The following is a 26215-nucleotide window of genomic DNA, read 5'->3' on the forward strand; positions in this document are numbered from 1 at the left end:
GATGGGCAGCATTTCCCTTTTTATTGTTCTCAACCCCACCCAGAGGTGGTACACAAAGGTCACCCCTGCTGTCGGGGTGAGCGCCGGCAGCTCCGGGCGGGGGCACCAGCGGTGCACGGGCCTCACGGTGCAGTGACTCCAACAGAGAAAAAATAAATTTTTAAATGTCATCCCTGCTCTGTCTTTGAAAAAGGTGCCATCAATTACAGGATAATGGGTGACATTTTTTAATTAGGCAGCTGAGCGGGGCAGGGGTGACCTGGCCTCAGGCTCCTCAAGGGAGGTTGCAGAGAAGGTGCAACTCCGGCCCTCCCCCCCCCTCCTCACACTCCCCCTTTGCCAGCTCCTCCTCAGCATGCGCTGCGACTTAGTGGGGCTCGTCCCCTGCATGGTGTGCCAGAGGCAACCGGAAGACAGGAAGGGGGGCTGGTCTGCTGCCCCGCCAGGGCGGCCAGAGCAGCACGGACTTCCCAGTTAGCAGAATGAGAAAATGTGGTCTGCAAGAAGGTCCTGGTACTGCAGGGACATACTGACACTAAAACAAAGCAAGACATTTCTGCTTACCCGACACTGACATTAACTGGGCGTCCTGTGTATTTAGCTGCTAACCCTGGCCACCCTACAAGCCTGCAAAGTTGCCACAATTCAGCCACGTCCAGCAGCTGCTGCCCCAGACACTCCCTTTTGGGGTCTGGTACCTGCCTTTGGCCCCTGCCAATGCTGGTCTGAGGCCCGCGGGCGACACTATTCTTTGTGGGTTTCCCTACATCCTGCACACACCTTTGCAAATGGCCCCTGGTAATCACGGCTCCTGGAAGCTTCCCGGTGGACCCCCATCTCCCACCTCCCAGGACCACGGTGGATACACCCCTCATTACAGACTCTCAGCCACCCCACCCCCAGCTCTCTCTTCTAAAATCGCCCACCACCCCTCTGACCACAGTCTCAGCACACAGGGGTGCTCAGCAAATGTAACTTGAATGAATAAGCAAACAAAGCAGAGCCCGCACTCTGGCCACGTCCCTGTTCTGGTTACAAAGGACCTACAGGTGCGCCCTGCCTGGACTGTATTCTGACCAGCCGAGGAAACAGCCTGGATGCACTTGACAGCAGGGGGGAGAGAGGAAGGCCCCAAATGAGCGAGCAAAGACGGGGAATCTAGGTCTGTCCCACCTCACCACTGCTGTCCAGCGAGTCACCCCAAATCCCCGTGTAAATGCAGGAGCTGAGGCTCCTCTCCCCACCCCATAGGCTGGCGGCGCAGCTGGCACTTCCTGCAGGGAATCTCTGTGCTCGTGTGCAGCAGACGGCCCTGGGGCTAAGGCCCCCTGGATCCTCACCCACGTGTCTGGTGGGCTGGCTGCGGCTGGCAGGCATCTCCCGGGCAGCTGCTCCACGTGGCTGGCTGGATGTCCAGCAGGGTGGCTCTGGGGTCGGGCTTCTTACGTGGCACCCGGGATGCTCCCACAGCCAGCACGGCTTCTTCCGGCTCAGACTGGAGGCCCACAGGCCTCCCCATATACGTGCTCCTGTCTCGGGCGCCCCCTCCTCGTGGACCAGAGGCTCTGGTTCACCTTTAATCCTCTGCAGAGGACAATCCAACCCAGGAATCAAAGGAAATCACCACCGAGGAGCAAAGTGACCCAGGAATATTTGCCACGGCTATTAAGAAGTGAGGAAAGTGTAAGGAGCAGGGATACTGCATGCCCTTGATTTGGAAAATGAATGAGATTCAAGTTAATTTTTCAGGCCCAAAAGCTTCATATGATCTATCTGCTTAAGCCGGGGAAGCAGTTCAGGAAGAGCTGGGAAGAAAACCTATGGCGCCAGGAAGGGCACAGACTCAATGGTCTGACAGAAGATGCTGAGATACTTCTCTCAGCCCTCATTTTATTTATTTCCTCTTAGATTTCTATCAGTTGGGAAATGATCATTTATAAATTATCTGATCTGTGCATGGAAAAGAAAATTATCCTAATTTGCGAAATGAAGTTACACAACAGAAAAAAAAAGACACTGGGCGTGTTTTGGGGCCAGGCCATGTGGGGACGCCACGCTGCATTTAAGGCTCTGCTCCACCATCTCTGACAAGGGTCTGTGCTTCCATTTTCCCCCAGACACAGACTGAGAGCTGCGTCCTCCTTCGCAGGTGAAAAACAAGGGAAAGCGGCAGCAGTCACGGAGCCGTCGGGCTTGTCATGGGGAACACGTGGCCGGAGAAAAGGCTTTCCCTCCAGCCAGACTCCGGTGTGGAGGACTCTGCCAAAATAACCCAGTGTTGCACTTTGTAGAGACTCTTAAAAAGGTGATTCAGAGACAAGTCAGTCCTCAATTGGCCGCGAGGTCAAGAAAATTGGTCACTTTCTGAAAACAAGGGGAAGAATGAAAAATTGTAGCAAAACAGCCCTGCTTGGTGATTGAATAATCCAAATTGAGCCACATCTTTACAATTAATTAGTATTGATCCGAGACTGCGGCTCATTACTGATTCAGAATGCTGGAAGACGCCAATCCCTAGTGTCGAGTGGAACCTACGCGAGCCCTCGCAGTCCCCAGGTGCTCTCCCCAAAGCTGTGGTCTTGAGTCGTGTGAAGCCTGACGACACACGTGCCCTGGGCTCTGGAGCTTCGGGATGCTCTAAGGTGCGGGAGGCATTCGTGGGGACACTGAGGTTTCCTTCTCCGTGCACAGCCCGGAGGAGAGAGCAGGTGTCCCTGAGACAACCCCGTCCCCTGAAGTCCACTCAGGCTGCTCGATCGGCCCGGACACCCTCTCCCCAGAGGGCAGTCTGCATTTCTGCCTGTGTCATCACGAACAGGCCCCCTGATGGGAGGCAAATGGAGCATCTTATCTCCAGGTGCGGTCCAGGCCGGGCCTCTCTTCTGAGAAGCCACCGCTGTGCAACTTAATTCTATGATAAAATTACGAGTGTGTCATCTACTTACAGGAGCAGACTGTTTTCAAGCACTGGACAAATATTATTCCATATAAATAACAGACAAGCCAAATACAAAATACCCCGCCTCCTGACTGGGGCGAGCAAGAGTCCAAAGGCTGGAAGAATCACTCTTTTCCTGGTTCAAACGGCCTCGCGGACTTAAAAAGATCTTAACTGGCAACTCTTTTAGCATCATTTGTAACTTCAGCGTTTCCCTAAGGCATATGTGTCTCCTCCATACAGACAGAACAAGATTCTATGTTTACATGGTCTAAAGTAGCCAAAGTTCAACCCTACCAAAAAGGAAGGGAAGAAGGGAGAAAGCAGGGAGGAAAAGGAAAAAAGAAAACCATGGATAAACTCATAAATTAGCATATTTCTTCAATTTTTTAATGTTTTATTTATTTTCTTACGTCTTTGTTAATTTGGGGATAGGATTTGATTTCTCCCTTCTGGTGTGGTCCCGCCACCTGGCTCTTCAATTTTGGTATTTTGAATTTTTTAACGGGTCTTTTCCTATAATGAACCTGAGGCCACACGCTCTTCCCAGAGGTGAGTTAACTACACTGACGGGATGAAGGTGCTGCTGAACTGCATGTCCAGCTTGGCCAAGAAGAGAGTCTGCTGCCTCATCCTGGCCCACGGGCTCAGACCACAGCCCACCCCACCCCCCAAGTTGCCGGGTCACACACGGGACCTCCATTAAGAGCCCAGTAAGAGCCAACTCTGGAGAACATGCCCAGCGACAGCCTGGGGCTCTGGAAGTGGGTCCAGTGGCCGGAGCGGCCCTCATGTGATATACAGGACCTCAAGCATAAGTGACTTCAGCAGGGTCTTTGCCGGGCGAGGGTCCTGCCCACCTCCCAAGGCTGCTCGGACCCCACGGAAGGTGGTGAGAGGGAGCATTTGACACTTGGCACTTATGACAGACACAGAGACTGTGACCAGGGCCAGGCGGCAGGCCCCACGTCTGCTGACCGTCTCCACACACATCAGAGGCAGTAGGTTAGAAGCAGAATATCCGAAAGGGCAACTGGCGTGAGAGATTATTATAATGTGCAACCCAAAGGGGCGGGGTGGGGAATCGCCATGATCTGAGATGGACAATAATCAACCCCCTGTCGGCGCGGATCCAAAACAGCCTTCATGAAGAATCGACTCCCTGTCCAAGCCGTCTTACCTGCCGGTCACGCGTGTGCTGAGACCCCGTGGTTTGAAGACCTGGCTCCATTAGCAATTCCAATCCCCTTCTGCCCCACTCTGGATCAATACCCACCGTAACCCGTGTGTCCCTGCCTCCCTTTGGATACAGCTTCTTTAGAGTCCGGGGAGCCAGCCACAGGGACACATCTGGCTAATAATGTTGGAAAGCCGTGTTAGTGTTTCATCCACTCTGGCTTTGAATTATTTTTTTCTGGTGGTTTCAAATGCAGATAAAGCAGGCGAGACAAGGCCAGGAGACCACAGAGGGAGACACAGGCACTCGTGTTTCTTGTTAAGAGCTCCCTGTGTCTGCAGCCAGCCTCACTCAGTTGGCGCTGCTTCCTTTCTTGCACCAGCAGGAAGCAGATTTGGAGCCTCCTGGTCTGGGAGCAGCTGTGCACCTGAGAGCGGGTCACCTGATGGCGGGACCTTCCCAAAAGGCAGGTGCAGGTTGCAGGAGTATAAACTTCACATTCCCGATACCTCTCGCAGCTGAACGTTGAGTCCTCTTTTCATCCACCCCAAGACATGTAGCTCAGCCAGGTGAGTTTCTAGCCACACCTCCGGGGAGATGGACGCAGGGTAGACACACAGGCCTCACCCCGCCTCAGGCATACCACAGGTCTACACTACAGGCCCAGGCTTCCCTGTCTGTCCTCAGACTCACATCGCAGCCCCTCCCTGAGTCAGCGACAGCCTCACTGTGGGTGGCTGCAGGGCGTGAGGACTGCACGGGGCCTTAGAAGTAGTGTTTCTTCCTCTTGCTGTGTGCCAACTTTCCTGCGCAGAGAAGCCAGAGCAGCCAGCCGCTGCCTCGGCCACAACCCCCTTCAGCCTGGGGTGTCATGTGAGTGCTCGCTCCATCCTTGTGTTCCCAGGTCACCTCACCAGTCACCTTCCACCCTCCCATGCAGACCTCGCACCGCGCGCTCCCACAAAGCAAAGGGAAGGCGTAAACACAGCCCAAGCAAAACCCACCAAGTCAGCTGCAGGTCTCAGAAGGGCATCGGGCAACAAGAGCACAAAAGATAAAATGCTGGTACCTCCTAGGCGCTCTCGACAAAGAGGGTGGGGGTGGGGTCATCGGGTGCAAGTGCCTGAGGAATAGAGATTGATTCTGTTTCTTATTTGAAAAATCACACTCAGGTTTAATAATGGTGCATATACATATATTTACCTATGTGGCGAATATGCAGATACAGATTTCTCTCATAGGCAGGTATACATGTATCTATCTGTATCTATATATAAATGTATATGTATTTCTCTATATCTACTCAGGTCCTCAGTTTATCTCTCTGTCAATTATTTAATATCAGGAAAACAAGAAAACGCAGTATGTGTGTTTGTGTTCCCTCAAAATTCAAAGGTGAGGTGAACTTAAATCTCTATGATTTTGATTTTATTCAAAATCTTTAATAGAGTATCCAGTGCAAGGACATTCGATTTTATTTGTTGTTCCTAATCACATAATCATGTCAAAGTAAACATCTTAAGTGGCCTAGCAGTTCCCCCACATGCATCAGAAACCTCAATCCTGATCTCCCCATAAGCAAGGCACACCTGTTCAGGTGCATGCTGCCTAAGGCTCTGCTCAGCTACGGGACTAACACCTCAAAGAAACTGCAACCCAGAGCCCTGGGGACAGTTCATATAATACCTCCTTTTTGTGCATTTAGCTACAGCTCCATCTGAGGGGGTTCTTTTATCAAAACCAGGTGTGTTCACGTGCCCTTCACCTCCAAAGCCAGAGTCTTAGAAACAAATGTGTCACCACTTACTAAGTCAAGAGAAATCCATTCTACTTTTAGAAATTCAATTTAGCTTGAGTAAATCCACAAGCCCAGGAAGGAAGATTGTCCCGGGATCATGATTCATAAATACCCCGTTTAGACTGGATGTCTCCCCTAGCCACTCATCTTCCAGCATTTTCCTACTTTCTATGTCAATAAAGGAATTGAACTCTTGGAATCTCTCTGAACAACAATTACAAAGACACAGTTCAAGAGACCCAATGAAAGTTGTGTTTTACAAAAAAGAAAAGCTTGTGGTTATGTCCAAGCTGGTCACTGGTGGTGAGGGCTCTAGATCAGATGTTCACGTGTGTCTTTACACACATGTTGAATTTTAACAAAGCAGATGAATTGTAACCATAAGTAAAAACTATTATTCAGTCAAGCAGACTGTTATATCAACAAGCAAATGAAGTCCTTGTCCTAACTAGTCAAATAACAAAGGTATTTTGTTCAGAAAGCAATGAAACTCTCCAAATCACCAAGATCCTAATGGACTCATTTTTTTAAATTAAAACATAATTATCACCCCCAAATTTCTTTCAAAACATGTCTCCACACAGATGAGATGAGCAACATCGAACTGGCCCTGCTGTGGATCCAGACACCCGTTTCCTGGAGAGTGGGGAGGGTCTCGGGAAGCCCCGGAGAGCACCAGAGGACACATCATGGCAACATGATGCCATGGCAACAAAATAAATCCTAGGATTACAGGAAACCAGATTCCAGCTTCCCAGCCAATGGCCCTCTTTAGATAATGTTTAATATGAGGAAATTCCAGCACAGCCCAAGGATTCAGATCCTCTGATGTTTCTGTATATCTGACTCGTGTCTTCTGTGATCTGAATTCTAACTTCACTGCCCTCATGATTCACTCCCACAGGCTTTAAGGGTTCAGTGGAGATCTCAACTGAACTCATAATATGGGAGGTAAGAAAACCTTGATTTGGAGACAACTGATGAAATCTGTGCGTGTTCATTTAGGGTTAATTGAGTACTATGCAAATCTCATAACATTTTGAAGTTCCATATTTCATATTCCTGTTCCTTCCACACCTGTGGGCAGCTTCTTCTGTAGTAACGGGAAATATACATTCAGATAAAAGACCTCTGTAGGTATCTGAGTGACAGCAGCCCAATTTGAATTTCAATGGATGTCACATTAGGTTAAGGAAGAAATTCCAAAGTGATCTTACATTACGAATTTTCTGAATAAGGAATTAAGCAACTTAGAATTGTTTAGGAAAACATCTTTCAAACCACTTCTAGACATCTTGGTTGGGTTGTTATTGACCTCTGTTTGATTTTAGAAACTGAAGCACAAACTTAATATTATAATAAAATATCATGCACATCTACATGAGCAGTTTTATCTAAAATGAAGGACTGACATGTTAATAACTTGAATTTATATAGTGTCATTATTCTGTAAATTTGAATATTCTCTAATTCTAAATATCCCCTTTTCTACTCAGAGGAGAAAATCCTCTAATATCTAGAATTATAGAAAGAAAAACTTTATCCATAGCATCTTAAATTTTCCATTTCATTCACTTTTATACCTCCAAGTTTCCACTAGAGTGGGTTGAAAGAAAATCCATGACTGTGAATGGCAGACAGTAGCATTTTCTGGAATAGCTGACTTGTTGCAGTGCCCAAACTCACAGTACTGCTCTGAGGGACAGGTGACCGGGCGCCAGTGCAAAGCCAGGGTGCAGGGATGTGAACACTGGAGAACTTGTCCTGTCTCTGCCACCACCCACTTGCTCCTGGTACAGACATGGAGGACTTGCACTAAAAGGCACTGCCAGCGGCCTTAAAGCGTAGGCCAGGTACCCTGGGGTACCTGTCACCTTTAAGCAAGACCTTAAGATCAGATTCATTTTCTTATAGCACTAAGGTGTCATTACTCTTTTAAGTCTCATTCTCTCCCAAGGGTGCAGTGGAATTTTCCAGGGGTTACACGACATGTGATATTATAGCAGACTAAATGCAGACACAGCTGCCTTCTATTAAGCAAGATATTGAAAAGATTTGCAAAAAAAAAGGCAAAACATTGCCACTCTTTTCTCTAAATAATTTTTCTGTTTTGGAAATAATGACTTTCCATGTTTCGTTGTTACTGATGTTAACATGACGTAGGTTCATTGCTTTATTTTCAATGAATTGATAAGCAAACTTTGGAAAAACATCTCCATTTTGTTTTATAATAGGAAAAGCGTCAACAGACACACCGCGAACATTCAATTGGGCCATTGGGAATAACCAAGCACAGAAAGAAAGGACTTGGAGAACTCAGAAGATGTCAGAGGACCTGGGAGGAGTCTTCGCTATGAAGCCCCAGAATTCCAAGGGTGCGCTGTTCCATGGGACGAATTCCAGTGGAGAGATGGATGTATAAATCTGAGTCGGGAAAGTCGGATGCTTTTTGGTTCTCTACTTCCCGATCTCCTGGCCAAGAGCCCACACCCTCCCTAGATCTCATGGGGCCTTCTCAGCACCAATCCCACTGTTTAGTGATTTGATGACCTTTTCACCCAGAGGTCACCACAATGACCCTGCCCATGGGCATGCACAGCGCAGAGGAACATTCTAGGGCTTGAACCTTGCTCAGGCCCCAGCTCAGACCCACAACAAGAGATCCAAAGTGGTTTTCTAGCCCCTAAGGGATATTTGTGGCTGGTATTTGAGATTGGCATGATCCACAAATGGATGAGTTGGCACCAACATAAATTCCATCCAGTCAGAGGCAGTAGTTTTCCACAAAGGGCGAGTGCATTTTATAATTTGCAATTAACAAAAAATAAGAATACCAGACTCTAACCTCAGCGGCACCCTAGCTGCAGCCCCAGTGCTCAGGGGAATTTTTCATTATTTAACCCTGCATCCTAACAGCTAACGATGGGGAGCAGGGCTGCCCCCTGCCCTGTTCCATCTTCCTCAAAGTCCCATTTCTGGTCACACTCCAACTCCCACTCCAAGCCTCAGTGTCCCGTCCACATGGGGTCAGAGGTGGAGCCGGGCATCACCAGACACTCACACTCAGGCCCCTGATGGCATCTGTCCCGCCGGGGAAACAGGCCGCGCCTCCTGCTGACCCGGCCCTCCCTGTGCCCTGCTCGGGTTCTGCAGACGAGGGAGGGTGAAGCAGGTTTTAAAGCCTCCTTTTAGAACTTGAGCACTTCACAGTTTTCAAAGCACTTATCTCATTTGATCTCATTTTATCCTCACAACAACTCGGATGGTTCTCACCAACCCTAATGAAGACAGCAGAGAACTATATTTGCATTGTAATTATCATGTTGCCCAAAATGGGAGCCCTCCTTTGGGAAAGAAAGCGTTCCCATCTCTGCATTTAGCTGGTTCCATTTTCTTTAGCCGCCCAGACCGGGCGCTCCGAGTGCATCGTCAACCTCCGCGCTCGGAGGGGGCCACGTGGGCGGCGCGGGCTGGTCTGGAAGGCAGGCGGGCCCACCCTGCCCTGCCCCAGGTGCCGACGCGCGAAGCCCGCAGAGGGGCTCCTCCCGGCCTTACCGTTTTCGCCCGATGTCTTGTCTTTCCCGTTGGTGGCTCCAGTGCCTTGTCTCTAAGGGCAGGAAAAAAATGAAAGAAATTGTTACCGGATATACTCAGGATTTCCTTTGTCACCTTTATTGTGCCAAATTTCTTCTGCATTCTATCGACTTCTACGTTACTTCAGGTGTTGAAGCCGAGAGCTCATGCGAACAGGAATGGGGCAACCCGAGGGGACCTGCCGAGGCTGCACGGCACCCCCTCGCCAGAGCCAAGCAGCACCGGGTACGAGCCGCTGTCGATGGGCCGTGACCTCATCCAATGGGAGGGAGACAGCGGGGCCTGTGCCACCAGGGAAGGCCGGACCCGGCTCTGCCATTACACCGCTGTATTCCCGTGCAAACCGCCACGCCCAAGGTTTGTTTTTAAGTGGGTTGGAATTAACCAAGACACTCTAAGTCGAGAGTCAAATTTTCTTCCATTGTTGATGTGTGGTTTTGCCGTTGTTTATGAAGTCTAAGTAGTTGAGCAGAAGGAGGACTATTTTATGATTAGACCTAAAAATCTGGGCAAGAGTCTGTAGGTGGGAGGTCTGAAGAGCTGCGTAAAATATGTGCCCACGGGGACACACCCACAGGCTTCGTCAAAGCACGTCTGGCTCTGTCCACGACATGGTGCACCTCACTCAGTCAGTCCGTGGAGAAAGGTCATTTGTGAGTCCAACCTTCTGGCCACTGGCAGTTGGAAGGGCCTGAAGAGAAGGGAACGTCTCTAACGCTCAGGTGAAAAGGAGGCGGCCAGCAGGGGACTTTGTCCAAGGTCACGGGGCTAACTGGCGGCCCAGTCTACACTGGAGCTTGGGCTTCCTTGTCCAGAGCGCAGTGCCTTGCAGGCACGGCCACTGTCACTGCCTCTCTGGGGTCCTGGACAGGCGGGCAGAGCCCTGACCAAGAAGCAACCATTCCCAGTGCCCCCCCACAGAAGGAAAAGGGTGCCCTCAAAATTGGCATGTGGGTCCAGGACTTCAGCCTGAAAACAATATAAAAATATTCATCAGGCCCTAGTTGTGTTCAGTGTCATCAGGAGAAATCCCCGAATCCCTAGTCAGCTCTTGATTAACAGTAAGTGGATCCTTGGGAAACGTTTGCTTTTACTTCTGATTAACGTGGGTGAACAGGATGAGAGATACAGCATTACCTCCACAAAGAGAGCCGTCCCCCGCCCCTGCAATGTTTACCACCCTGTGCACACGATTACCCCAGGAAGAGGCAGCCAAGTCTCCTGCTTATTACCAGCCCCCCCGACACACGCTGGCACCCCACTCCCGAGTGGGCGGGAATGCAAAGGCCCACCCAGGCCAGGGGCCTCTGCCCGGTGCTGAGGGAAACCCATGTCTGTGGGAGAAAGTGGGAGGAAAGGGGATACAGTGGGAAGTTTCCAAAAATGTGGGTCCCTTCACCACGTGTACCTGGAACATTTTGAATTTTTAGGCTGCCCCCCCCATGCGCCCCCCATCAAAGGAGGAGGTGCAGACATGAGTCCCACATCACCTGTGCCTCAGCAAACCCGTTAGTTACAGGGTCACAGCTTCACAGCCCAAAGCACCCCTCCAGGCCCCCGCAACCTCACCCCCAACCCCACCCCCCACCCGGGCGCCCCCCTGGCGCGTAGAGCTTCTTGATTTAAACCAAATCATGCTCCTTGGACACAGCTGATTTGCAAGTGGCGATGACTCTGCCCTTCTGGCCTGAGCTTATTTTGATTCCCAGCTTTTCAAACACCAGCCGGATGCGTTCCCTGAGCTCGGTGACAGTCTGACCGGGGTAGAGAAGCCAGCCAGGGGCGCCGCCGCTGTTGGGGCTGCACCGCGCAGCGTGGAAGCCGCCATCAGAGCTGCCATAATTCACAAGCGGCTCAGGAAGAAGCGCCACAGCATAAAAGGACTGTGTTTAGAGTTTGAATAAAGTCAAATTAAATGGAATAGGAGCGCGAACTGGGTACGCGCTCAGCCCACGTGTCTTTAAATACCTTGAGCATCGACACCTTTCAAATGTCATGAATACCTCAGTCTATCCAAGATTACCTTTATGAAACCTGAGAAAAACCAAAATGAAATCTATCCAGGGAAGAAAGGAGTCATTTTTCCAGGGTTTCTAAGACAGGGTTTTCGTGTCGTCTTATTTGATGGAGGTAAAATGAAGCCAAGAGGTGTCATAAGATAGTGTCTCGGATCAGAAAACAGTCCTGCAGAAAAGGATCATTGAAAGCATCTCATTTCAAAGTGCTTTGAGAACTTGTGATGTATTTTAAGGGGAGCTGAAAGCAGTGGGGGGATTACCCAAAACCTGACCTGCTCGTGATGTCTGCGGAGGCTGTAACCATCTTTGCACAGAGCAGTGGTCCCGCGGGGGCAGAAGCGTCCTTAAACCACGCGGTGGAGAGGGTCTAGCCTGGACTGGGTGTCACGGTCTCCCTAGCAGGCCCTGGCCAAAGCCAGACAGGCCCTGAATTCTGACACGGCCCTGACGAGGTAGACACCACCATCCCTCTCATCAGCCTCACCCTACAGATCGTAGCCGACGGCACACAGGGGCCAAGTGTTCGAGGTCACGCAGCTGGAACACGCCGAGCTAGCAGAGAGGCTGGGTCATTGACCACTGACCTGACCATCTCCCCGTATCATGGGGGGAGTCCTTTTTGAGGGTCTGCTTGAGTGGGCAGGGACTGGTGAAACAGGTCACCGTGGGAAGGCCAACACGACCTCACGAGCAGCCGCCGGCCTGGAATGTTGAGGATGCCTGAGCTGTGGTAGAAGCAGAGGCAAACCAACTCCAGGGCTCAACTGTAGAAACTTGGTGAGATCTATTTAAAGTTTAAATAACAAGAGAACTCAGAGCTAGGCTACGCCAAAATGGGTGAAGGGATAGGTGGATGGAGGGTGGGGGGTAATGAACCTTTTCCAATAAGAAAAGGTTTCTTTGCCAAGAAGGGAGAGAATTTACTACCCCGCGGACGATGGCTGCCTTTGTCCCCAGGTGAGAGAAACCTTCTATTCACTAACTTTAAATATGAGCTCGTTTTCCTGAGAACCTACGTTACCTGCAGGACAAAAGCAGTCACACCCCAGGAAGATGATTCTAATTGGAACAAATCAGGTCAAGTGTTGAACTAGATAAATTATCCTCCGGAGCAAGCCCTGAACGAGATGCTGGTGTGCCAAGCCATCGAGGAATTTCAGAAGTGATCAGGGATGCTGTGGGGCCACCGCTGCTTATTCAGCTCGCACAGCACTCCGGCTTCGTCTATCAGCCTATACGACAGCAGGAACCCCACACAGCCGGTGGCCGGGTTAGTGCAGATGAGCCCAACAGCCTGTCAGAATTATCTAGATAATCAAGCCCCAGGGTCTTAGAGCTTCCTGCATGGACACGTGATTCTTTTTATCAGCAGAAATTTGCTTTGAAGTTTCAGACCCATCTAGAGTCAGCTGGTGAGGCCACGGAGAGGAACAGGGGTTGAAACACGTGGGATTTTGCTTATTTTGTTTTTCCTTTGGCTTAAGAAGGGGAGGGGAAAAGTGGAGGCAAAAATCAGCATCAGTTTCAACAACAGCCCGAGCTGTGAGCTCTCCTGACTGCTCCCGGGAGAATCTCACCAGGATTCTTGCATCTGGCCCTTGTCGTGATACTTGGCACAGATGTCCTCACTCAGGTCCTCTCCTAGCTCCACCCACACCTCACCATTCCATGTTCATCAACACTCCTGTCTCCCTCCGGGTTACCATGTCCCACCCCAGATGCAGCGCCTTCTCCCAAGCCCTCCCAAATGCCTAGAGCAGCCCTTCCTCCTGGCACCTGGGATGGGGTCCCTGCAGCAACTGCCAGCTCTGCCTGCCTCCACCTAGGGTGTCTCCTCTTCAAACAGCATCCCTATTACCATTCCCAAGACCTCTTGAAGGGAAAGGAGGTCCTCTATGAGGAGGGGTACCCCACTGGGTCACCCTACTCAGATTTACCTTTGCAATCACAAATAAGAAAACTAGGGCCTCCCTAGCAGCACAGGGGTTAAGTCTCAGCACTATGAAGCTATCAGCAGCCACTGCAGCACGAGTTCACAGGGCGCAGCAGACCTCTCCTGTCTCCCCGCTGCTCCCCTCAGCAGTGTATCTCAGTGGACCCACCTATTCTGCTCCCCACTCTGTCTCTGGGGAATCCTCTCACCCTGCACCTCTTGTCTGCACCCAGCTCTTGTATGCATAAATAAATAAATCTTTAAAAATAAAAGAAAAAGAAAATTCGTTGCCCCGTTAAAACACTTTCCTCAGCACTATCTCTTTCTATATCATCCCAGGTTCATCTCCAGGAAATGCTGAGAACCCTCCCAGGAAGCTGGAATCACGGCACTGAAGTAACCTCTCCTCTCGCGCAGCAGGTGCTAGGCCTGCGTGCAGTGGACTCTGGAGCAGCGAGTTGAACGGGGGCAAGGCAGAACCCCACAGAAGCAGACTGTCCTGGGCCACGGCCCTCACGTACCCACACACGGAACCCACGGTCCCGGGAGGGAGGTTCCCGCCTGCATGATGCTCACTACTCAGGGAACACTCCAAATCGAATAAACCCCCAACAAAAGCGCTGGGTCAAGACCGAGTGTAGGACGGGCCTCGTGACCAGCTAGGACAGGAGCCATATAAAGGCAGGATTAATATTTAAGGATTGGATTTCTGAAGTGATTTTTCCTGACAGTCCCAGCGCACCAAGGACTATAGGAAAATAACAAAGACAAGACGTCGTCTTAGTTGGGTTACCCAGAAAGCAGAGCCTGAGGCAAACGCCCTCCATGCTGTAGCTGTGTTAGGGGCTTCGCCGAGCAGGACAGGGCATGGGGAGCGCAGCTGAGAGCGTGCTGCACCAGCCGCGGGGCCTGGCACGAGGCTCCCAGGCCTGCAAACCGTGTCTGAGGACCGCGCAGGGCGGGAGGGGGTGGGAGGGGGAGCCCTCCCCAGCTCCTGCCTCTCGGGTGCCAGGGAGGCCCCCTGATCCCCAGTGCTTCTGGTAGGGCAGCATCTCACATCCCGTCTGCCAGGGTCAAGGAGGGCGCCCTGCAGGAGGCACAGAGGAGGGCTCGTACCCCGTGGGCAGATCACCTGCTCCCACCATGCACCCGCCTGATGTGCGATGCCCCCGCCCTGCCCACCGCTGCGTCCTCAGGCTCAGGTGGAAGGCGACGCGTGGGGCGTCTGACTCAGCGCGCCCGCCAGGTGCGGCTCGCCAAGTCTCGAAGGCGCCTCTCATGCAGGCTGCGCCCCCTCCCTGGGCTGCACAGGCCACACCAACTGTCAGGCAGAGAGTGGGTTTGGGTCTGTCCCCCGTCCTGGGGCAAGAGGGGACGAGGCGTGGCCGAGCCTCCGAGCTCCGGCAGGAGCCGTGTGCACAGCAGGGACACAGCGTGTCCACAGAGTCGCCGGGAGAGGAGGCAGCCGGCCCCTGGCGCCAGGCTCACCAGCAGCCCGAGGAGTGACGAGGGCCCGTGGCTCGTCAGGCCCCCGCAAGCCCGGCCCACACTCTCCGCAATGCAGGAGGCGGCCACCAAGGAGGGACGTGAGCCGTCGCCTCCCGCACGAAGCTAAGGGCGCAGGAGGCTGGAGATGCAGACAAACACAGTGCGGGCCACACGTTTCCCTTAGTGACCGGGGCCTCCCCGCAGTGCGTCCCCCGTGATGTCCTGGTCGTGGGGACACCCCCAGCGTGTCACTCACCGAGGCCCAGAGCCCGGGCCACACCCAGGGGCCACAGAGCTGCTCATCCCACGTGACACCAAGAAGAAGGCAGAGTCTTGGACACCATGTGAGCGGCTGCGTCTGCAGGGCTGGGGGTGAGGAGGGCTGGGGGAAGGCGCCCAGCGCTCAGTGCAGCTGCAAGGCGGAGCGAGGGGCGAGGGGCAGCCCTGAGTGACCCCCTGTGACGCTGCCGAGACAGAGCTCAGGAGCTCCCCAAAGCAGGTGAAGAGGTGCGGTGAGGGCGCGCCCCCGGCTCCGCGCCCCCGAGCCGAGGTGTGCGCCCGGACGCTGAAATGGGGCACCGCTGACTTGTCAGTTACACCTCCCGAAGGTGGAAGAAAGATTAGCGAGCGTTGAATGGGATGTTTTAGAAACTCAAAGCCCTGCAAGAAGTCATGAGGAGCAAAACAACAAAACCGCCAAGACCACGGTCACACGTTCCCGGCAGAGCGAGGCGCAGGGAAACGGAATGTCAGGGATTTAGAAAATTGTTCTGACCGTTTTCCCACAAGCCACGACTGTCTGAAGAGTTTATACTTTTGCACGTTTCTATGACACGCTTTCTAGAATCCTGCCTCGGGACCATCTTGAACAGAACGGGTCCCCGTTCAGAGGTCACCTAGGAGGCCCGGCCACCAACACCTGTGTCCTCAGGACAGCAAAGCCAGAACCCGGGACAGATCAGGTCGAGTCGGAAAATCCCTCCACGCGTAGGTGTCATCCCACGTGCACCACGCAACACACGAGCCCCCTGAAAGGTATTTATTTTTCATCCCAGAAGGTTGACGAGAATAAAAGAGAACTCTAGCGGGTCAAATCTCGGGTGCGAATGAGAGGCCACATGCACTTTCTGAATCACACCGGCAGCCTCTGTGCTCACTCCGAGATGTTGGCTTGATCTTCAATGTGCTGGGCGAGGACCGGACTCACCGGGTCCCCCCGCCGCCGGCAGCACACCCCTCGCCCCGGAGCCCGACGGTGAGCAGGCAAGGAAGAGGCGTCACAGAGACACGGGGGGACACGTCCAGCTATTAGAAAAAAGGTAAATTTTTGCCATTTGCAAAACAGAATGGAAGGAACTCAGGGCATGATGGGAAAGAAGACAAGTCAGAAGGAAAAAGACAAACGGGACGTTTCTCCTGCGTGTGGAATAGGAAAGAGATGAAGCAGATAAAGGCCCAAGGCAATAGGCGGCAAAGGCCCTTCCCGACAGACTGATGTTGCCAGAGTGGACGCGGTGGGCGGGGGCGCTGTGCTTCGCTGTTGAGTGGACCGAGAGGCGTGGCCTTCTCCTCCTTAGGCCTGGGGAACAGAGACCCTTCTGAAGGAGTCAGGGTTGGGGCCCCCCCATTCTCCACCCTCCCCCCATGAGACTGGCCCATTCGCCCCAGATGCTGGGAAGAGCGCCTGCCTGCATCTGTCTGGGCAACGGTGGAGCCGCCCCCCACAGAAGCCTTGGCTCAAGGAGGCGCCTCTGCTCAGCCCCATCATCGAGCCATCGGAGCGAGGGTGAGACGGGGCCCACAGTCCCGGGTGGGTCAACAAAAAAAATTCTCCCATTAAGGGGTTTTGGTCTCCCTCAGCCTGAGGAATAAAAGGTCCTCTTCAAAAGCAGATGGTCAGAATGAGCCAGCAAGGCCCCAGGCCCTGATTCAGATTGGGACAGCGGCCCGGGTCAGCCCGGGGCAGGGTCGGTCACGCCTGGGCTGGCCGCTCACCTTTCCATCGAGGCGGGTCCCCAGGGGAAGGGCATGGAGTGTGGCTTGGCTTGGCTCACAACAGGAGGGGAGACGGAGAATTAACCATCTCAAGGCGGTGCAAAGAGCTGTGACCCGAGATGACCGAGACAGGGGCCTGGACAGGGGCCCCGGCTCACATCTGGTCGATGGGGGTCCACTTCCCGCATCAGGAGTGGGGTGTGGCCAAGCCCCACCGGCTGTGCCCGGCAGATGCCCCGGACTGGACCCCCGTCTCCATCCCTCCCTCTGAGAAGGAAGGCGTGAGCCCTGCTCCCGCTGGCCACGTGTGGCGACTGGCCTTGGCAGGGCTCTGCCCCGCCCACACACTGGCGACCACGTCTCACCAAGGAGCCCTGTCTGGTGATGTCAGCGACGGCTCTCTGCAGGGGAAGCGTTCTCTCCCTCTGTTCCAGCATCTGGCCTGGGGTGGGCTCTGCCTACCAAGCAGCTGCAGAGACTTCGCAAAGGACGGGGAGCAGCACCCACCCCACCCCACACCGCAGGGCCGGAGCCGTCAGCATGTGTGCGGGGTCTGTGTGGGGCCGTGGCGTCTGCCCCAGCTGCTGTGCTCCACGCGCTGTCTTCCTCGCCTGCTGGTCCATCTTGCCAGTTCCCGATGGTTTCGGGGTTTCCAGCACCCATGAGAGGCGAGCGTCGTGACAGGCAGCTCCTCAGAGGGGTCGTCGGGGAGAAAGGCACAAATCTGCAGGCCCTGGGGCTTGGAAGCGGCGGCCCTTCCCGGAAGCAGAGACGCGGCTGGTCCCCACGCGCATCGCTGTGGTTTGGTACTTCATGTTTTATTGACGAAGGATCGTGAGGCTTTAAATGAAACTCAGGCGCCGAGCCTGGGCACATCGAGAGGGACAGACAGCTGGGGCGGCCGTGGCCACTGGTCACTGGGGGGGTCGCCTCCCCCATAAGAGAACAGCCTCTGGGGGTGTCACTGCAAGCCTCCTGCGAATCCCAGTCCCTGAATTGTCCCAAGAGCAGAAGCAGCTTGGATGCCAACAGTGTGTGATAAGGACGGAATAGATTTATTTTTAAATCATCTATAATTCTCCGAGCAGCATTCTGAAAATCAAGCACTAAATGCTCCACTAATTTAATCCCTAAAGGGGTGAAAGTGAAGTCAAAGAGAACTTGGAAAATCTGAAAGGTCTTTTCTTGTTGCTTATTTTTTTTTTTTTTTCACTTAATAGATTTTTTTTTTTTAAAAAAAGTGACAAGATCTTCCAGACAAGCGCATTAACCTTTCCAGGTCCCTCAGCATTCCCCCCACTATTCTCAGGCTCCCACAAAAGAAACGTGAGGCTGTCAGCCTCAAATGCTCTGTCCTGCCCGGAGCAACTCTGGCCCGACCTTTATGCTGACAGAGATAAGGGCCGCTGTCGAATCAGCAGCCATTTTGAGGATTGGCTGTTTGCCTTGTGAAATTCACTTTATACTTTATCCTATTGGCCGTGTGATTTAAATTTGCCTTCTCTACCCTTGAAAATCCTTGTGTTAATTTTCTTTTTGAATGATATGGTCTCCTGGGCCTCGCCTGTGGCCTAGGGGTCAAGTCTCAGCACTATCACTGCTGCGGCCTGAGTTCGATCCCTGGCCAGGGAGCAACCCACATGGCACAGCAGACCTCTCCCGTCTCGCCTGCTGCTCCCCTCAGCAGTGGATTTCAGTAGATCCACCTGTTCTGCTCCCCACTCTGTCTCTGGTGAGTCCTCTCACCCCCCGCATCTCTGGCCTGTAGCCTGTTCTTCTACACAAAATATATTATATATATATATGGTTTCCATTTATATAAAGTAGGTATGGTCATGGGGAAAAATTTGGAAGAAAAAGGCAAAAGGTGGAAAGTGAAAAACAAGGTATCCTCCAGCTGATCCCAGTTAATGGACGTCAGTATCCCAGGACATCCCTTCCCACCCCTTCCTCGCAGACGTGCAAACACAGCCTCTGTTCTACGGGAGTGACCACCACCCCATTCACAGCCAGCCCAGTGGCAACGGGAGGGACAGCTGCTCTGGGTGGATCCTGACCTTGCAGATCCGACCCTGGGCCTGAGACACGCTGAGCCCCTGGCAGAAACGCCACGAAGGTCTCCAGCCCCTGCTCCACACGGGGCCCAAAGCCGCTGGCCCTGCTCACTCACCCTGGCTGGTGGCCTCCCAGCGGCTGCCCTGCTGTGGTTCTCGTGGCAGAAGAAAGTCAGGGAAGGTTCCAAACCACCCTGGAGATTGGGCAGCGACCCCCACAACAGGGTCAGGGTTACATGCTGAACTGTGTGTCCCCAAAATTGGAACACTCGCCCCCAGCCCCTCAGAAAGCCCTCAGGCAGCAGGACCGGAGTCCTTCTCGGGGGGAGCGTTGGACACTGACACGCCCTGGGGGTGGACAGTGTGAAGAGACCTGGGAGAGGAGGCCGGGTGCCCGGAGGCAGGCCCTGGACATCCCCTCTCACGGGAGCCCCCCCACCCACACCTTCATCTCGGCTCTGACCCCCGGAGCCGTGGGAGGCGAGCAAGCAACTCCACACAATGGGCAAAGGCCAAAGCAGACACCCCGTGAGCTTGAGGTTATTTCTGCTCGGTCAGACATCGCTGCACGGCCAACGGACAGAGTCTCACGACCTGCCGCTCTCCGGTGAACACCTGACTCCACAGCCCCCAGACCCTATGGCAGCAAACGGCAGGGGAGACAAGGGTTGTGTCCCCGGGTGCTGCTTCTCAAACCGTGATGTGTGTGAAATAACCAGGGTCCCAGTTAAAACGCAGATTCTGGACAAGCAGGTCTGAAATGGGACCTCAGACTCGGCATTTCTGACGAGATCCCAGGTAGCGTGGATGTGCTGGCCAGGGCCGGCAGGTGACAGGCAGGCCTGCTGACCAACCAGACGCAGGGCGGTTTAGCCACACTCCCAAAGATGCGCAGCTGCAGAGTGCAAGGGGCGGCTGTGGCTGGGCCTGCTGGCCTGGAGCAGGGGGCGCCAGACACGTGTCCTGCCTGTCTTGGGGGAGCACTGCCTGGAAGACAAACACCGGCCTCGGCCACCCCCATTCTGTGGCTCCGTCCAGCCAGTGGCCTTGCGGGGCTCAGGCGCCCTGACCCTACTGGCCATGGAAATTCCTGACTTCCCTGGAAATTGTGTGTGTGAACGCATGGGCCACTGCATGGGGGCCCCGCTAAGCCACCACACATCCAAGCGTCCTCTCTCACTCGTCTGAAGCTGTGGGAACAGGACCCCAGGGCCGGGCAGCCGCTGGCGCCCATCACCCACCGTGCCCAGGCTCCGTTCCCTGAGCTCAGGACACCCTCTGGAGACCAGCCGTGTGCAGGTCAAGGCCACCGCTGAGAAAAGAGCCCCTCTGAATACTGAGGCTTCGGGAGACCTTTTTTTGGCCATGCAGAGCCAGGGTGCTCTCCCCCACTCCACTAAACCAAAACTAGCCTCAGGAGGTGGTGGAAGTCTGAGTTGTACACTTCAGGGAGAGAGGGGAAAGCCGCGTCCTAAGGCGGCTGGAGCAGCTGGAGCAGCGAAGTGAGACCTGGAGGAGAGCCCCATGCGCGGCCAGCCCGGCCCCCAAGGAGCAGACCCCCTCCACACTGCCACTCTGTGGCTGTGCCTCTGGGATGGAGCCTGGCTTTGTATTCCTTCCCCGGCCCCCCCAAATCCAGCACAACTTAATTTGCAGGGACACAAACCCGGTTTCAGTTTAGTTAAAGGTGGTTGTGCAGGGGCGGGGCTCAGGGGGGCGGCCTCGGAGCGCTTCTCTGTGCACGCTGAGCACGCCCGCACACCTGCAGCCGGGCCTGCACACTGGGGGAAGGTGAGGACTGGAGTGAGGGCAGGGCTGGGGGCGCAGGCAGGTGTCCGAGTGAGCAACCAACTCTCCGAATTGAACTGGAGACATTTCTCCCATGGGGGTGGGAACCCAGCGTTTACATGACTTTTAAAATACACACACGTGCCAGGTGTTTCTGGGTGCATTTCATGGCTCCACCCTCTCGACAAGCCTGCGGTGTCACCCAGTATCTCTGATTTGGGGGCCAAGCGTGCCGCCAGGGGGCTCCCTCAGAGCCTGCTTGAAAGCACCATCTTTGGGGGTGGGGGGGTGGCAGCCGCCTGCTCCCATAGTCAGACCCAGGCTGTTCCAAAATTCTCTGCGAGGAGGCTGCAGACACCGCAAAGGGATGTTGAAATTGTGTCTCACCAACTGTTTCTCGTTTTCTTTTCAACCAAAAAGCTCACCAGGCTGGGTGGCCCCAGGCCGGGGGACCCCCACACTCACCCAGGGTCCCTCTCTTGGAAGGGCCTGCACCTTGTGAGGCGCCATCACCATCCTGAGACTCCTCACAGCGTCGACAGGGGGCGCCACCAACAGCGTCACTCTCCGTCCCCACGCATATCTCAGGCTCCCCCAGACTCCCCAAGCCTGTCTGAGCTGGTCGCCTGCCCAGCTGGCCAGGAAGAAACGATTCCAGATTCCAGAGCGTGGCTCGTTCTCAGCCGCCTCCTTCCTAAGGGGGCACTGGCCACTGCTTGGCCCACGTCTTGCTCCCTTGTCGTCACACTAAAAGGACACAGGAGCGAGAGCCGGGTGCCCTGAGGCTTCTGCCTGTGGCTGTAACGTTTCATGATGCTGCATTTATATTTTTGTCATGTGAAAATTCAAAATCCTTACCCAAAATTCAACTGTGGGGGAGCTCACACATGAATTCCAGCCAAATCTGGCTCTGTCTCAGCAAGAGCTCAAGAAAAAAAAAATGATGACATGAAAATTCACAAAAACAGTGCCCCCAAAATGAAAGGAAGCTGCTTTGAAGAAAGATTAAATCTAGATGGAAAAATAATGATGAAGTTGAAGGAGGTATTTGGTGGAGACACTTGACAAGTTGCTATGTCTATTTTAAGAAGTTATCTTCAAGGAGAGGTAGAATAGCCCACATTTCCGAGGTATAGAACATCGCCAGAAATAATATTTGCGATGTGGCGCTGTATTATCTCGATATTTTGACAGGACTTATGCATATGTGAGAACAGAGCTATAAATAGAAGGATGAGCCCAGGCCTTGCACAAACTCCAAAGAGAAGGAAGTAATCACGGTGAGGAAGCCGCCAGGGTCTCCAGGATACGGGGTGCAAGGTGTCCTGTTGTGGACAAAGAAGGCGGTGACAGCCTGGCCAGGTCATGAAGGCATCGCTCAGGACTCGTGCAAGGAGACTTGACATAAACCCACACGCACAGTTCAAGAACCTTACTGACTATCCTCATGAAGTCACCTTCTCATGTATTGAAGGAATTACTTTTTTCACTTCACCCTGTTCCGGCAGATAGTGGACGCTGACAGAACCCACAGAATCATTGATAAGAAAGGAAAAAACCCAACCTCTTGACAGGAATTTTTATCACTGGGCAAGTGTGAGAAGCCAGCTATGGCATCCGAATAAGCGTGGATCCGTTCAGTGAACTTGATGATGGCCTCGGTCTCCCGTGGCCCTGGAATGTGGGACTCTAGGACAGATCGTTGGCCCTGGACCACTATTCTTCAGTCAGCAGGGACTGAGCCCCGGCTCCTCGGGAGGTCCTGGTCTTCCTCTCCTTCTCGGGTCTGCACGCTGACACGAGGTTTCTGCAGTGACGACACCTGTGTCCATAAGGACCTTGTAAATCATGAAGTTTAAGGGATTAGGTCTCGCCCAGTGGCCTAGAAACCCTGGTAGGGCAGGGTCCAAGAAGCATCCGTTCACCCAGCGGGGTCTCCATCCCTGTGGGTTAACAGTTGGTCCGTGTGGGGAGATGAGAAGGAATCCGAGACACGACCTCTGCCATCATTCAGGAGGCAGAACGTGCCTGGCAAAATATGTGGGTGGTGATAATACAAGCCACGGTGTTGATCATATTAAGGAGCCACTGTCCCCTGGGCAAATTTGGGGGGATTTAGGGTGCTCTTTCTTATCCAAACAGAGTCATGAAGGATAAGGCCAGGAGTGAAGGCGACGGATATAAACCCAAAGCCAAGGAAACTCTGCCAGGGAAGGCAGAAGGAGGCATCTCGACAAAGGTCTCCAGGAAACTGTTCCTCCTACTGACATTCCCCGTCTTGTCTGCGAGGGGTTGGGATGGGAGCATGAGGCGGGCAGAGTGCAAACTTGAATCTCAAGAAATACAGTCAACATACATTCTTCTGTTGAAGGAAGAATGGCTTTGTCAAGATTTCCACGCTTGTTCTTTTTTTACTTGAGACTAATAAAAAAAAAATCCAGGACAACATTCATTTTAATAGATTTCATGCCCAAGTCCTAAATGGAATTGGGACAGGTATAAAAGAAATTGGGTTGTATCCTGGATATGACAGAAAATGAGAAATTTAATGGAATAGGAAATGTGTAAGTGAGACCTAGACTGGCTTTTCCTCAGAAGCGCCGTGATTTTGAACAAGATTAGCCTTTGGGCATCCAGATCCCTACTTTAAAAATGACTCTTTTGAGTGAAATGACAACTCTGCCCTCCTTTAATTCCCTGAATTCTAAGTAGGACGTAGATCGACGGTCCCTCAGTACACCGGTGGTCTTTAAGCAGGCTGGCGGCACAGAGGGAGGGCAGAGCCACCATGGCCAGCCGCACAGGTTGCACACTGCACAACCCAGGGGCACTGAGGACACCGGCTGCAGGGTGAACAGCACCTCCAGGGCAGAAGAGGCTTCACCCTCACCGTCATGCATGATGAAAAGAACTTTATATCCGATACGAAGAAATGTTATCAATATCTGGATTGACAGTGACACGGTCACTTGATGGGGAGGGAAGGTGGAGCCCCACAACAGGGGATTGTCTGGACACCCTGACACCCAACACACGCTCAGAACACGGCCGGAGCTGCAGTGCAGCTCTCTGCGCTTCGATAAGAGGATTTCTAGATTATACGTGCTACCTTTCATCTCCCCACAGGAGGTAAGTGGCTGGAGAACATTCCCCCGCAGAGTCACCTGTGACAAGAATGAGCCATGAGGACACTAGTAGACAAAATAAGCCAGTCGTGCAAAGACAAGCACGGTGTGATTCCACCTCTACGAGGCGCCTAGAGTTGTCAAGTTTATAGCAATAGAAAAGTGGGGGGCAAGGGACAGAGGGAGGGAGTAAAGGGGAGCTATTGTTTTCTGGAGACAAACGTTCAGTTTTACAAGATGACAGAGCCCTGGAGAGCTGTTTCCCAACAATACAAATAAACCTTAACACAACTGAACTCGACACTTAAAAATAGGTAAGATGGTAAACTGCACAATATGGTTTTTTTACACAATAAAAAATATCTTGCATAAAATTTTCACAGGTTGAAAATAATGCCAAAGCTGCCAGCAACAGCATCGAGGAAACAACAGAAGCTCTGAGTAACCCTTCCACGGTTAGAACCTCCTCAGGAGCACTGACTCCAGCTGGAAGGCGCAGCCACCAGGTCAGGCTCAAAAGCAGCACAGTTGCCACGACTGTTGCATCACAGGCCCCGCGCTCCGCCACCAGCAGTGAGCTTTCTCAATATGCACTGTACCTTGGAACTTTGCATCATAAAGTCTCACAATCAGCAAGGCATCTGAAAGCAGGGCTGATGCAGACATGCTCCCGTCCTTATAAGTTTTCATTTGTGCAGGTTCTTCACTGCCCTGCATATATTAGCACACGAGCATGTACAAAGAAGTGTAAAAAATAAATGCCGTGCATACGTGCTCTCCAAAGCTTTGCAAACCAAGATTCTAAAGGATTACCACCGTTGTTCCTTCCTGGATCGTGGGGGGGCAGAGGAGACAGTTCCCCAAAAGTTGACAAGCTTTCAGTATCGGTTTTTTAAATGCTTGCTGAAGACAACTGATAGACCAATGACAGCAAATCAAAGATGGGGAGGAGGGACTGGACGTAAACTGCCCCGCTCCTCTAGAATTGTTGAGGAAGAAGCTGTCACTCTAGCAGAAGGGCTTCAAGTTTCGCTTCCTGCTGCTTCCATCTACAACGCTTGGAAATTCATGAAGAGTCATGACTTTTTTATTGCAGTAGCATTGGCTTGTGCTATTTTGGTATTTTAGGGAGCACAAGGGTCTCCCTCAAATATCGCCACCCTTGTGCACCCACCACCAAATCTCCCTAGTCCACCACCTCAGTCCATTGTGCTCCCTTCACTCTGTTGTTACCCCTCCGGATGCTTCATTTCTGTAGTCAGCTCTCAAGAGCTAGTTTGTAAGTGTGTCTTTGTCTGACCCTTAGCTTGGTTTCTCTAGCTTGCACATATAAGTAACACCACTTGGTTTTTATTTTTCTCCTCCAAGTTTTAAAACAGGCCCAACACGCTAGCCCCTCTTGCATGTGGCAGGCTTATGTCAACACCAGTGTCCAGCGAAGACCTCTCACCCCTCAGAGAGGAAGAGGCCAGCCTCCAGGCATGCAACACATCACTCTGTGCTCACAACCTCACCACCTCACCGCGTCAGGGGTGTCTCTGCACATTGAACAAGTGAGGGAAATGTGACAAAGAAAAGTCTGCATATATCCACCATTTTGTTAGGCTCAGGGGAAAAAAAAGTATTTTTTTAACAGCCCCTCATGAGACAGTGCATAGTACTTACTAAGGAAATTATATGCATAAGAATTTTGAATTTTAAATCAAGTGTCATTTCTTAATTCATTTTTAAATTTTGGAGCTTAGGCACCATGGGATGGACAGAAAGTGGAGTGGCTAGAAAAAGAAGACCTTGTTCTAGTGTTATATTGAGATCTTACTATACTGTCACTCTCTTGTTTGGGTAAGACAAATGCAACCTCCGGGGCCCTCCTTTCAAATCAACTAAACCTTGATTTGTTTAGTCACTTAATCACTGTCTTAGAATCTCGACCAAGTCACTGGTGTGCTTTCATGGGGACCAATGACAGGTTTTTTGCAGTTACACTCCACCCAGGAAAAACAGCCCAGTTGCAAACTCATCTATGAAATAATTACAAACAAGTTTTCAAAACCTAACACTCATGGAGGTACTGTTCTTTAAGAAATTCAGGGCACGGGGTTCAGTGTCCCTGCATTGAAATGCAAACGACCTTAAAGTAAGCTGAAGGGGAAGTGACATCTTGCTTGTATGTAATAGGCTATCTATGGCTGTCGGGTGGAGGAGCTTGTGAATAACATCTACAGAGAAATAGTAGAGGTTCCAACAGGAAAAGGTGCTGATAAAGACAATCCTATTAAAGAATATATTCAATTAAACATGAAACCA

General features: G+C 52.4%; 1 protein-coding gene across 1 annotated transcript in view; it reads right to left on the minus strand.

The window, feature by feature from the left end:
- PCP4 (Purkinje cell protein 4) overlaps window positions 1-26215 on the minus strand; it is a 46998-nt gene that overhangs the window by 14350 nt on the left and 6433 nt on the right. Inside the window, exon 2 of the mRNA XM_037524928.2 lies at window positions 9469-9520. Coding sequence (XP_037380825.1) covers window positions 9469-9520 — 52 coding nt within the window. The remainder of the gene's footprint in view (window positions 1-9468; window positions 9521-26215) is intronic.

Source organism: Talpa occidentalis, unplaced genomic scaffold (genome assembly GCF_014898055.3).
Source record: "Talpa occidentalis isolate TD23 unplaced genomic scaffold, MPIMG_talOcc4v2.1 talOcc4.4, whole genome shotgun sequence".
Classification (NCBI taxonomy): Eukaryota; Metazoa; Chordata; class Mammalia; order Eulipotyphla; family Talpidae; genus Talpa; species Talpa occidentalis.